Source organism: Aspergillus vadensis (genome assembly GCF_003184925.1).
Source record: "Aspergillus vadensis CBS 113365 unplaced genomic scaffold BO88scaffold_20, whole genome shotgun sequence".
Classification (NCBI taxonomy): Eukaryota; Fungi; Ascomycota; class Eurotiomycetes; order Eurotiales; family Aspergillaceae; genus Aspergillus; species Aspergillus vadensis.
Window position 1 is genome coordinate 337,206 of NW_020292058.1, and position 12,388 is coordinate 349,593.

Here is a 12,388-nt window from a genome sequence, read left to right on the forward strand (position 1 = left end):
CGTATAGACGAAAGGTGGAAGTTACTTGTAGTAAATAAAGAGGGCGTGGGTAGTTTGTAGGGTAGACAGTCTGTGTTGTGGTGGCTCAGGAAGGGAACAAAGAGAAAAGGGGCTCAGGAAGTTAGAAGCGCCATCTTGTTGGTAGACTCATCGCTACGTCTGCAGGTTGAGTCACAGACCGGGGTCAGCCACGGTTCGGATCTCAACCATGAGCAAACATCAGGGTAACCAACCCATGATGAGCTACATAAACAGTAAGTATGAGCGTGGCTAGACAGCACAGCCTCTGATGACCGCGTAGTCGACAGGACGAGGTTGAGAGCGCATCATTGTATCGCCCTGCGAGGCTGTCGACGTGTGGATTACCAATTCTATTCTATTAGGGCCCAGCCCAGAAAACGTCGAATACTGGCCGCCATAGACTGATCGGAATAAGGCAACATAGATGACGCCAGCACGCAGCTTCATTAGTACGTCGCGGTGATGCAGGTCATCGGCCAGCAGGAGCCTAGCACCCTTACGCTGGATCGATCCCTTATTAAGTACTTCAGCCCCGGATTTATAAACTGGATGCACCTAGATGTCCTGAGCGACACAAGTGTCAGTGCCACACGGGGTATGAATTGTCTCCGTTTACTCAGTTAACTGGGTGATATTGGCGGCGTAAGGCGCAGCGTACAGCGTAGGTGTGGTGAGTGACAAAGACCATTCGACCTAATATCGACGAGATAGCGTCTTAGATACCCTATATTCTCTCGCAATACCATTGCTGCGATCAATACTGCTAATAAACATGCTTTTATCGTAAGCATGTCCAACTTTATGATCTTAAGAGGGGTGAGATAGATCCCTCAAGAGTCCATGCTATGAAACCTGCCGTGTTGGTTACAGACGGCAGGGAAAGGCCAAATCAGGGTTCCTAGTTCGATAGCCATAACCGTATAAGTCTTTACAATATCTGAGTATCAAATGATCGTAGATGAGATAGAGTGAGATTCACGATTTATCGTATAAATGATGCTCAGCTCAAGACCCGTTATCAGACTAAAGGTTATTCCGGAAGCCATTTAAGTAGCTTCATAGAGAGGAATAAAATCATAAATCCTTGCCATTTATAGGTAACTAAAAACGGCAGGAGACGACGAGACTAAGTTCCGTTAACAATTAGATGCAACTACACGAGGACTTGGTTAGAGCGTGAAGAGAATGCAGACTAAGAGGGTGTGAGGCTTACACACCTTGTTCGTCGAGATCATTTTCAGCTCACAACTCAGCGTCATCAGGCCAATGTAATAACTTAGAGACCCAGCCCTATCCACGCGATCTAGTATCTTTTAGAGAGGGATAAGGCTTAAGGCTGAGGACATCCAGATATAACAAGTTCATTGAATATCCGTGCTCATAATCGCGTCTTCGCTATAAACATAATCAGCCAAGGGTCAAGTTTACTCAAGCGCTGTACAAACCTGATGTCCATAATATCGTCCTCGGTGAGCGAGAGATATATGGTCGATTCGTTAAGCGGGAGACATATGGTCGACTGGCTGGGTCCCATTAACCCGGGCTGTCCTGCGGCGGCATACTGATAGTTGACTAGATCGCCGCGTGCAATGGCCAGGATAGAAGTTGTATCATAATTCAGCGGGTGATAAACCGCAAGCAAAACACCACGCATAGTAGGGGGAATGGCGGGATTGTAGTTGTAGATCGCGTAGGTTAAGGTATCAATATCATCAATAGCTCTCTGAAACTGGTCGGGTCTGTTCCAGTATTCTTCTGTACACGGGAGATATAGCCACGTTGTACTAAACTGCCACTGAGACACATCATAAAGATCATCGGCCATCTTTAGCTTTTGAAACACGATATTAAGTAGATAGTAAGAGGCAACGCGCGTCTGAGGGAGTAAAGAAGCCAGAAGAAGCGAGAAATTGGAAGAGGTAAGGTCAAAAGAGGAAACTGATTTATGCTTCCACCTCTGAGCAGTCACTCCTTCCAAAATTCGAATTCAATACACTTATTCCTTGGGCCGGTAACACGGCTTGCCGAGAATAAGATAGCCATTCCCATAATTGCAAGCTTATGAATGCAGATGTCTGCGTATCTTGAGATTCACAAAGGGAAGTCCCTCGGTGAAGATATGTGGCAGCCATCATAGATCCGGGCCCAAGGCCCGTGTTGGTCTATAAGGGGTTGGTTAGGTTACGACACGAAAACGAGGGAAGAGTGACTGCAATACCTTGAGTCTGACTGTGCAATTGAAAGTGTGTAACGAGCATTAAGAAGAGTAATCCACAGCAACTAGGGGTTCAGGCAACCTCAAGTCCCAAGTCATATACTATCTGTTAAAGCCCTAAGTGTAAGGACTCACAGTTCAGTTTAGATAAGGTGCACTAACGCTCGGCGATACTGGTCCTCCGAGGTAGGGCCCGAGGGGCATGTACGTGAAAGCACGCACTGACAAGGTGGCAGCGAGGTAGCAGTGAGCTTAGGCGACAAAAAGTAGTACTCTTATAATATAGATGATGGAGAATAGGTAACATTCTCGTTTGAACTAGCTTGATGGTAATTCAGTGAAACCCCTGCTCTAGTGGTCGCTATCTGGGGTTAAGCTCAAGGATGGCTCATATTGGGGTTTCTTAGAAAGCCCCACTAACTCTAAATATTGCAAGCTGGATAAGCATTTAAAGTTTAAACTGATATTATTGAGGTGGATATGATGGTCTATCTCATCTACCTGATCAACTACTGAACTCTCTGCCTTACGACTCTTCTTTTAATCGGTGGGGTAATTGGACGCACCACACAACACTTGCAATGATTTCTTGTCGCGACGCGCGTCAACTTCATCGAATCAGACGGCCCAACGGGCAACAGATAGCCACTAGTACTCCATAGCCATCACCTCATCCATCAGCACGAAGGCGTCACCACCAAGCTTCATCAAAGTCCACTGAGCTGTGGTGATATATCGCTAGAGCAATGTCCGTGCGTCGGCTCTCGCCTACGATAACAATTTGGACTGTCGAACCAGCGAGCTTCTCCCTGTCTAGTTGGTTGTTGGCAATCATATGAATAGCATGGGCTGATATAAAAATTATTCCTGCCAGTATATATCGAGCGAAATTGCGCACTCACAGGGCACTCAGCACGCAATTGACGCTAATAGCATGTCACCACCAGCACATCCTGGCCGCTCAGCGAAGCGCCATGGGAGGTCATGGAGCCCCGATCGAAAAGATCATTTATATCTTGTGCTGAGCCTGTCTTTGGTCGCCCTTGAATGTTCTGGAGATTTACTTTTTCATCCATCCACAAATAAGCTAACAGCACCGTTCTCATGGCGCTTTTGGAATTTCCCAAGCTCAACTCCACACTGGGGACGCTGAGGGCCTATCACTTGGCCGCGATCATATTGTGAGAGATGCCAGTGTCCTTTTCTATGTGATCGCTAACCTCGAACCCCTTTCAGCGTCTCCTCGTTCTTGGCGGGTTATGACTCCGGCATTGCGGGCGGAATTTTGAGCTACAAGACCTTCGAGGATGATTTTCGTTATACTAGCGGACAGGAGTCTAAGGTCTCCTCCTTAACGGTCGGACTGGAGCAGCTCGGGTCCTTCGTCGCATCTCTCTTTGCATATTATCTCACCGATAAGTTCGGTCGCAAATGGGTTATCATCGGCTCAACTGCCGTCTTCTGCATCGGGGTCATTATCCAGGTCATTAACACCCACTCGCTTGGCGCATGGTATGCAGCCCGCATCATCGCTGGTATCGGTATGGGAGGCCAAAGTGTTGTCGTTCCTATGTACTCCGCCGAGATGACGCCGAAGGAAATCAGAGGGCGATGTGGTTCCTTCTACCAATGGCTATACACATGGGGTATCCTAGCGGCTTACTGGATTGACTACGTACGTGTACTAACAGACATTGTGCCTGGTCATTGGCTGACAAACGCATAGGGTGTCGCAGCGAGTGCAAGCATTTCGAAAACATCGCGCGAATGGCAAATCCCCGTGGGTCTTCAGTTGGTATCGGGAGGAATCATGGTGATCGGAGCATGTACACTGCCCGAGTCCGTACGTTGGCTCCTAAGCCAAAACAGAACGGACGAAGCTTGGAAATCCCTGACCTGGATTCGCGGCGACGAAGGAGAGAAAACCATAGAAGAGTTCAAGGAAACACAGTTGGGTTTGAAGGCAGAAAAGGCAGCGAAAGAGAACTTTTCTCTTCGTGAGCTGTGGGAACCGGCTAATCGCCTGCGTTTCTGCGTCGGGCCTATGCTTTTTGTGTTCCAAAACGCGACGGGAAGCAGTGCCCTCGCTGTCTTCGCACCGGAATACTTTAAGCTCCTTGTCGGAAGCGGAGGTAATCGTGATCTTCTGCTCACTGGTCTCTTCGGTGCCGTGAAATTTATCGCTTGCACGTTCTTCATCCTCTTCCTCGCTGAGCGATTCGGTCGTCGGATGTTGCTTACGGGCGGATCAGCCTTAATGGCCGTGTGTATGTTGATTACCGCTTTGATCGTCAAGTGTATCCCGACCGAGTCGAGTACGTCGGTCACCTCTGCCGGTCGAGCCACGGTGGCCATGCTCTACTTGGATATCATGGTAGGCAATCTTCTTACATTACACGATTTAGTACCCGACTAACGTTTCCTACTAGGTGTACAACTGTTCATGGGGCCCAGTCCCTTGGGCATATGTGCCGGAGATCTTCCCTACGCGCATTCGAGCCCTGGGACTAGCATGCAGTATGTTGGCTCACTGGGCAACATCCTTCTGTTTCTCCTTCGCCAGTCCCTACATGATTGATAACATCGGTGCCAACACCTTCCTGTTATTCATGGCTTTCGACATTACTGCTGCACTCTTCTGCTTCGTCTTCGTACGAGAGACCCGTGGTCAGAACCTGGAGGTCGCCGCAGGAACAGAGTGGGATGTGGTTGAAAAGTCCGCTGATGGTTTGGAGGCAAGCGAGAAAGGTGAAATCGACCCTGATAGACCTTCAGAGATTGCTGTGGCACCTGGGGCTGGCAAGCAACTAGAGGTCGTTGCGGTGCATGATACTTATGGCTTGAACTTTAAGCGGCGGTCGTAAAACTAGTTAGTATATAATTATCGGACTATAGCGTATAATGGTTGGTGGAGAACTTGTCATAAACAGTGATGGAACGTGTTACAGGCATATAGCCTATTGACGGTGGGAACATACAAGACGTTGTTAGTGTTATAAATCTCGAGCGACTTTCATGATTGCTAGGATATAATGGGTCTTATTAATTCGTTACAATATTCTTGAGATACTACAAACCATGGACTTGTTACACAAGGTGGAGAGATCTTCAAATATACTGAGGAGGGCCAAGGATCGTCTAGGACTCCAGACTTACTTCACCTACTGTAGCCATTGACCGTCCGAAAATAAAATAAATGTAGAGACGAGACAGGAGGCTCAGTGGGATTCTGACGTGGTCGATTCCATCTCTCTGGCGACTGACTATCCAACTCAGTCTTTTCCGTCCACTTCCCCTCCTACCCAAGCACAACATTGTCTCACTCTCACCTAAGATCATCTCATAAGACTATGTCTATCCCCGGTCAAAATCAAGTTTTGCTCCATGTCGTCGGGGCAAACTTGAATGAACAATGAAGACGTTCCAATTTCTCTTAGCACTTATTGGAGCTGTAGGTTCAAGTCCGCCTGTCTTCAAGTCTCTTTGTGATATAACAGCTGGGTTCAATAAACTCTTACCTTTTATGAAATCACTACCGAGCTAAGTTTTTCTGACAATCGTGTCTCAGTAGGCCATCCAGTGCACTCGAAAGATACAGCAGAGTCAAAGATGGTTTGACAACAATTGAGAGTTATCAGTTTTGATCGAACTGATTTCATGCTATAATGATGTACACTCTAGACGAGCTAACCTCAAATCATCAAGAGCTAGAAGGGTAGCCCGATTAGCGCATATGTCAAAAGACCTGCTCGAGCAAGATGATCCATGATCTGACAAGACGCCACGCAATTATTGCAGCCCCACGGGTTGCTAGAAACGAATGGTTAAGGTTCGATATTTTCTAGAATGATCGGAAGATCATTCACCTCGTGGAAAATATCGATTTCGTCGATGACGGTTCGTCAAGATGCAGGAGCCGTGACACAAAAACCATTGGAGGTCGCAGCAGAGGGGGTTTACTTGGCAGCTGACGATCGAAAGGCTATACCATTCCCTTAGGATAAATGTACCGATTTACGGCTAAGTCCTTTCCCTGTGAGCAACACATTGAGTATTGTTTACGTTCCATTTTTTCATCTTAACTTTTCATCAGCAGACCCAATTTTTCCCCCACTTTGCCATCTTGAAGGGCTTTTGATCACCTCATCTTACGATAATGTGCCTGCAGTGGCGTCTGGGGGGCCTAATCGGCGTCAAACTAGGACATCACCCCGGTCAAGGGTCATTTGCACTGTCAAGTCCTTCTGAGAGACCATCCCGAAGTGGTGCCGCATCAAGAGCCGGGCAATTTGTTAGAGTTCGGCCGCTGCCGACGGCCGACAGCCGATGAGGGCCCAGACTCGCCCACACGGCCCGTGCCCGGCCATGCGATACGGTGATTGGATACATTGCTCGCTTCTTTTCACCTCGATTGCGAGATCTGGAGCAGGAATCGTGTTCATAACCCCGAAGTCACAGAGAGACACGTTGACAACCACGCTAAGCTCATGCACGTGAGGGGTGACGCCGCCACGTGGATCTGGCCGGTTCCTCTTCTTTTCGCCATGCCGTTGTTTGTTCCCAGATTTCCCCAGATCCCCAACCAATCCCCCATAGGGCAACGCAACGTGACATTTGGGGTTGCAGTAGGACCCTTTGCTGACATGCGTATACCTCATGTTGTACTCTCGTTTTTTGGAAGCGAGGTCCTTGTTCTCCTCCAGTAAGCCACGTGCTGCTTACAACTTTCGGATGCGTCTCCTTGGTCAAATGGGCCCCTAGCAGCGAAGCTAACGGCCCCTGTCTACTATTTCTGGGGTAATACCCCGGGTCGAGGTCGCCCATGGGGTGAGGGTGTGTCACAGGCGGCTAAAGACTAGCCGGGAATTTTTTGGTGGCGTTTTCCAGCGGCCTCGACTGGCTCTTTCGCTGGGAAATTGAGAGCCAGGACCATCACGCCGACCCTCGCCAGTGGATGAACGCTACGAGCGAGCCAGAATCCTATCCCGACAATTGCCCGGTATGGCTCCTTGGCTGTTGGGCCTCAATTCGTAACCGAGCCCTAATCAGACGCCACAAAAATGCTTTGCGCCGATGCTGAGGTTCGTGGCGAGACGGCGTGCTTATAATACACGGCGTCCCTCGTGTTGCTGCGTCGCTTGGCGAGGCTTGACTTGACTTTTCTCCCGTTTCTTTGCACGATTTTGCCTTTGAAGCATATTCTTGGCACTTGAGGTGAAAGCTTGTCACGATGGTGGTCAGTCAATCTGTCGTTGGTCGTACCAACGCCGAGAAGCCTCATGGCTTGATGGGCATGCTCAAAAATCCCTATGTCTTTGCGACATGTGCGTTCGCCTCCCTTGGTTGTATCATGTACGGATATGATCAGGGTGTCATGAGTCCCGTCCTGGTCATGGAAAACTTTGAGAACCATTTCCCGTACTTCATGGGCTCAACCGTCCAGGGATGGCTGGTTGCTTCTTTGGAGTTGGGTGCTTGGGCTGGTGCACTGTTCAACGGTTATCTTGCGGATCGCATTTCTCGCAAGTACTCTATGATGGTTGCTGTGGTGATCTTCACTCTGGGCTCTAGTCTTCAAGCCGGCGCCCAGAAGCCGTCGTACTTCTTTGCTGGTCGTATCGTCGGTGGTATCGGTATTGGCATGTTCAGTCAGGTAAGCAATTCTCTTATTCTTCATTTCTTGTGCTAATCGGTGTAGGTTATTCCACTTTATCAAGCCGAAATTGCGCCTCCAGAGCTGAGAGGTTCCTTGGTCTCCCTGCAACAATTGTCCATCACCATCGGTACATCGATCGCTTTCTGGCTGGATTATGGTACACTTTCCCTTCGTTGCCTATGCATAATACGCCCTTTCTAACCCTACATCAGGAATGCAATACGTCGGCGGCACTACCTGCAATCCCGAAGGCATCTCCAACCCCTACCTCGCCGATGGCACCTACAACGCTGCGCAGAACCACGGACACACATGCTTGGGACAGAAGACCATCGCGTGGCGCCTGCCCCTCGCCCTGCAGATTTTGTTTGCCTGGATTCTGTTCTTCGGAATGTTCTTCTTCCCCTTCTCCCCTCGCTGGCTGATGTCCAAGCACCGCGAGGAAGAAGCGACGGCCGCGCTCTCCAAGCTCAGAAGACTGCCGCCAAACGATCCCCTTCTGCGCGCTGAAATCCTCGAAATCAAAGCTGCTGTTCTCTTTGATGAGGAATCTGAAGCTGAAGCGATCCGTCAGGGTGGCAAGTTTGCCCCCTGGAAGATGCTTTTCGCTCCGAACATGTTCAAGCGTCTTGTTCTGGGATGCGGTATGTTATTCCACCCGTCTTCATCCTCAATGACATATCTAACAATAGTATTCGTAAACAGGAGCCATGATCTTCCAACAATTCACCGGTATCAACGCTGTCCTCTACTACGCCCCTCAGATCTTCTCATCGTTCGGTTTCTCCTCCACCAAACAGACCCTCCTGGCCACCGGTGTCACCGGTATTCTCCAGATTCTCTTCACTCTGCCTGCAGTGCTCCTGCTCGACAAGTTCGGCCGTAAGACCTTCCTGATCGCCGGAGCCATCGGCATGTTCTGCTGTCACATTGTGGTCGCCATCGTGGAGGGCCTGTACGAAGATAACTGGAACAAGAACGAGGGTCTGGATAAGGCCCAGGGATGGGTAGCCATTGCGTTTATCTGGCTGTTTGCCGTCAACTTTGCCTACTCTTGGGGTACGTACATACCAACCACTCCCCCTCCACCCCCCCCCTCCATCATAACCAATACTAACCACTCATGAAAAATACAGGTCCCGTCACATGGGTTCTTGCCCAGGAAATCTTCCCCAACAGTACCCGCTCCCGCGGTGTCTCCATCGTCGCCTCGACCAACTGGATGTTCAACTTCGTCATCGGTCTGACCACCAAGGACATGCTGAAGTCCATGAAGTACGGTACTTATATCTTCTTCGCTATTTTCAGTGCTCTGGGTGGTCTTTTCATTTGGAAGTTCGCCCCTGAGACGAAGGATAAGACCCTTGAGGAACTGGATATCTTCTTCGGTGGTGGTATGGATAGTATTGCCGAGGCGGATCGTCAGCGCATGGAGAGAATCTATGATAGTTTGGGGTTGTCGGGTGTTAAGGAGGTTGGCGATTTGGCGGTGGAGAAGGAGAAGGGTGAGATTACGGGTGAGGTTGTGGAGATGTCGTAGATGGTTGGCTTGGGGGAGAGTGTGGTGATAGGTTGAGGTGTGCAGAGGTGGTGGGTTTGAAGTTGTTTTGTGGTAATGTGTTCAATGTGTTGGGTGATTTAGTGACTGATAACACTGCATTGCAGTGTAGCTAGTTTGGTAATGATAATTGCTTATATGCAAATACTCTCCTGGGCTGGGGTTATCATCTAGTGAAGTATAAACTAACACTGAAGTCTTACAATGCCCAATTCTGAGTCAAGTATACGAAATGTAGGATACAAACTATACAGGTATCAAATCACACCCCCGAATCAATCTCATCCACGAAACCCCGATTACTAAAAGCCGTCCAACCGCGACACGTCTGCGCCATAGACTCCGGAATAGCAAGCCTTTCAATATCATCCGGTCGTTCCTTTACCACATGCCCATTAGCATCCACTCCAAATTAAAGAAATCAAGTAGAAAAGAAAGGGAAAGGGGAAACTTACAACCACATTCAAAAGCAACCCGACACTAACATGCCACGACATATGACAATGAAGCGGCCAAACACCGGGATTATTCGCCTGCCATTCAAGCACCACATACGCGGGACTATCCTCCGTACCCGGCTGGACGATCTGCGTATCGCGACGTTGAGGATTCATAGGATTAGTGACAACTCCATCCCAGGTCCCTCTTCCCTGGGCTAGCACCCAGTAATTATGGCCGTGGAGGTGCAGCGGGTGCTGCATGGAGAAGAGATTGTAGATGATGAGACGAACGGAGGAGTTAGAGCCGAAGTTGTAGACGTTCAAGTCTGGGTCTGGGTCTGAGAAATTGCCGGATTTGCCTAGGAGGAGGAGCGGGGTGTTGTAGTCTGAGCGGAAGGTGGAGTTGTTTACATAGAAGAGGGTGTGGCCAGTGGTGTTTTGGCCGAGTGTGATTTCGATGATTTGAGTGGTGGCGGGTGTGGATGGGGGTGTTTGGGGGTAGTAGGGGATGGTGACGTTGAGGGGATCGTTGGCGCAGTTGTTACTCTCCCAGGTAGTGGTAGTATTGGTGGTTGGCCAGGCTGCCGTGTCGGCGTGTTCATAGTAGATGGCGGCTTTGACGGTGGGGATGCTGGCTGTGGCGTTGAGACAGGTCATGTCGATGGAGGCGCGCATCCAGTATGAGTCTGTTGGGTTGCCGGTGGCTGTTACGATTACGTCGGTGCGCTGGCCGACGCCGAGGGTGACGACGTCGGTGGTGTAGGGCTGTACGGGGACGAAGTCGTTGGCGATCACGGTCATAGTATGGTTGTCGATGGTGAACTTTTGGTTCGCATTGGAGCCAGTGTTCATTAGTCGGAGACGATGGGTTTTGCCGGATGAGAAGTTGAAGCGGGATAGGCTGGAACTGGGGCTGCAGGTGGTAGTGGAGCTGCTGTTGCAGTTGTAGGCGCCGCGGCCGTTGATCAGGTTGTTGTCGACGTTGGGGAAGACCGGGGGGATGGAGAAGATGCTTTCCAGGACCTCGAAGTAGCTCAGGTGGCTGTAGTCGGAGATGATGACGGGTCCTAGGTCATAGTCGTAGCTGGCTTCGGGCTGGACAGGGCCGTGGATAATCATGGGCCCGTATGCGCCATCGGTGTACTGGGCGCTGTAGTGGGAATGGTACCAGCTGGTGCCATACTGGTCGGCTTGGAAGGTGTAAGTGAAGCTCCCTCCGGGGGCGATGGGGCACTGGGTGATGCCAGGAACTCCGTCTTCCCAGGGAGTCTTGGCTTGTGTGAGTCCATGCCAGTGCAGGGTCAGGCCTTCTGCTGTGTCGGTTGTGATCATGTTGTTGACGGTGACGGAGATCATGTCGCCCCAGTTGGCTTCGATTAATGGGCCTGGGAATTGCCCGTTGATGAGGATGCCGCTCTTCTGGTAGCCATCTGGGGCGGTGATGTCCCGTGTGATTGTAAAATTGTAGCGACGTGTAACACCTGTGTCAGGGGGGCTTCCTGAGGGCGAGATGTCCTTCCATGGGGGGTGTTCGAGGTTGGAATGCTGATTTTGGTTGTTGCCATTAGAGTGCAAGAAAGGGCCAAGAGGGGATGTTGGCAAGAGGCCGTAAGGAGAGAGACCTATAAAGATGTTAGTTAACCGAGAGAGCACTACAGGGTTGAAGGAAAGAAAAGGGGCATTATGAAGAATACCATCAGGGAGCTGTGACTCAAAGGGGTTGAAGGAGGCAACCGTCCCCAAAAGTAGGAACCAAGACTGCCAATAGACCATCATATTACGCTGTTCCGTTTTTTACTGGGGACGCAGCATGATTTCTAGATGGGTCGCAGCTTACATATAAGTATGTTTTACTCCTGCATAGACACAGATCCTGCGAGTTAGATATAAATTTAGACTTGTGAAGGATCAAACTTTACGCCCGGTTTGAGGTTAACGATTGATCTGAGTGGGAACAGGGGCTTGTAGATGGCTAGCCACGTTTTCCTATATTTGTAGCATGCTTGTTGGGATCATCTATAGTACTACTTCAAACACTAAGTTCACGAACCCAGATCGTGACACCGAATAGGGATGTTTCCAGAACTCTACGGATCTGCATCAGCAACGTGGTGCAGCTCTGGAGAGAAACGATAATCCATGACTATGAGGGCCAGCTCGACCCCCAGATTCGAGTTGAACAGGATCGTGTTTGATGCACACTTAGCGACGGCCCCCAATAACTGACCCACTTACGGATAAAGATTTAGAAGATCTGGAGTTATGTGACTGTAGATATTGATTCTGTGTTTGGCCCCCACAATACTACTGCTTACTGCTGTTTAGGATCTAGAGACTTGCCCTACCTAATTGCTTGCTGAGAATGTTGATGCGGCATGTTGCAACGATTAATAACTGGACACCCCATTATCTGCCACGCACTTTTTGATGATTTGCATTCATAAGTAATCATTCAACCTGAGTAATTCATAAGCTATATGTGAGAAGTAAATCTTCGA

At 49.6% G+C, this 12,388-nt stretch overlaps 4 protein-coding genes across 4 annotated transcripts; 2 read left to right on the forward strand and 2 right to left on the reverse strand.

Moving 5' to 3' along the window:
- Positions 1 to 1,382: 1,382 nt before the first annotated feature.
- On the reverse strand, positions 1,383 to 1,846 carry BO88DRAFT_455994 (uncharacterized protein; the record flags this gene model as incomplete). The annotated part of the gene is made up of 2 exons (XM_025710902.1): positions 1,383 to 1,416; positions 1,467 to 1,846. The coding sequence occupies 2 exons, from the start codon at positions 1,844 to 1,846 to the stop codon at positions 1,383 to 1,385; spliced, it is 414 nt and encodes a 137-aa protein (XP_025560384.1).
- Positions 1,847 to 3,340: 1,494 nt separating this feature from the next.
- On the forward strand, positions 3,341 to 5,100 carry BO88DRAFT_345828 (sugar porter family MFS transporter; the record flags this gene model as incomplete). The annotated part of the gene is made up of 4 exons (XM_025703314.1): positions 3,341 to 3,417; positions 3,473 to 3,911; positions 3,963 to 4,610; positions 4,666 to 5,100. 4 exons carry the CDS (start codon positions 3,341 to 3,343, stop codon positions 5,098 to 5,100), a joined length of 1,599 nt encoding a protein of 532 aa, XP_025560385.1.
- Positions 5,101 to 7,178: 2,078 nt separating this feature from the next.
- On the forward strand, positions 7,179 to 9,542 carry BO88DRAFT_392869 (sugar porter family MFS transporter). Its single transcript, XM_025705081.1, has 5 exons — positions 7,179 to 7,889; positions 7,935 to 8,049; positions 8,105 to 8,536; positions 8,598 to 8,951; positions 9,029 to 9,542. The coding sequence occupies exons 1-5, from the start codon at positions 7,467 to 7,469 to the stop codon at positions 9,430 to 9,432; spliced, it is 1,728 nt and encodes a 575-aa protein (XP_025560386.1). The 5' UTR covers positions 7,179 to 7,466; the 3' UTR covers positions 9,433 to 9,542.
- A 170-nt stretch (positions 9,543 to 9,712) lies between these two features.
- BO88DRAFT_346118 (multicopper oxidase) lies at positions 9,713 to 11,663 on the reverse strand (the record flags this gene model as incomplete). Its single annotated transcript, XM_025703328.1, has 3 exons — positions 9,713 to 9,829; positions 9,906 to 11,512; positions 11,585 to 11,663. The coding sequence occupies 3 exons, from the start codon at positions 11,661 to 11,663 to the stop codon at positions 9,713 to 9,715; spliced, it is 1,803 nt and encodes a 600-aa protein (XP_025560387.1).
- Between the last annotated feature and the right edge of the window lie 725 nt (positions 11,664 to 12,388).

What these genes read in the sequence shown, in the direction of transcription:
- BO88DRAFT_392869 (XM_025705081.1), top strand. Translation starts at nt 7,467, where the DNA reads ATGGTGGTCAGTCAATCTGTCGTTGGTCGTACCAACGCCGAGAAGCCT. An exon ending in GTATTGGCATGTTCAGTCAG is followed by an intron (nt 7,890 to 7,934) that starts GTAAGCAATTCT and finishes TAATCGGTGTAG; the next exon opens with GTTATTCCACTTTATCAAGC. An exon ending in CGCTTTCTGGCTGGATTATG is followed by an intron (nt 8,050 to 8,104) that starts GTACACTTTCCC and finishes ACCCTACATCAG; the next exon opens with GAATGCAATACGTCGGCGGC.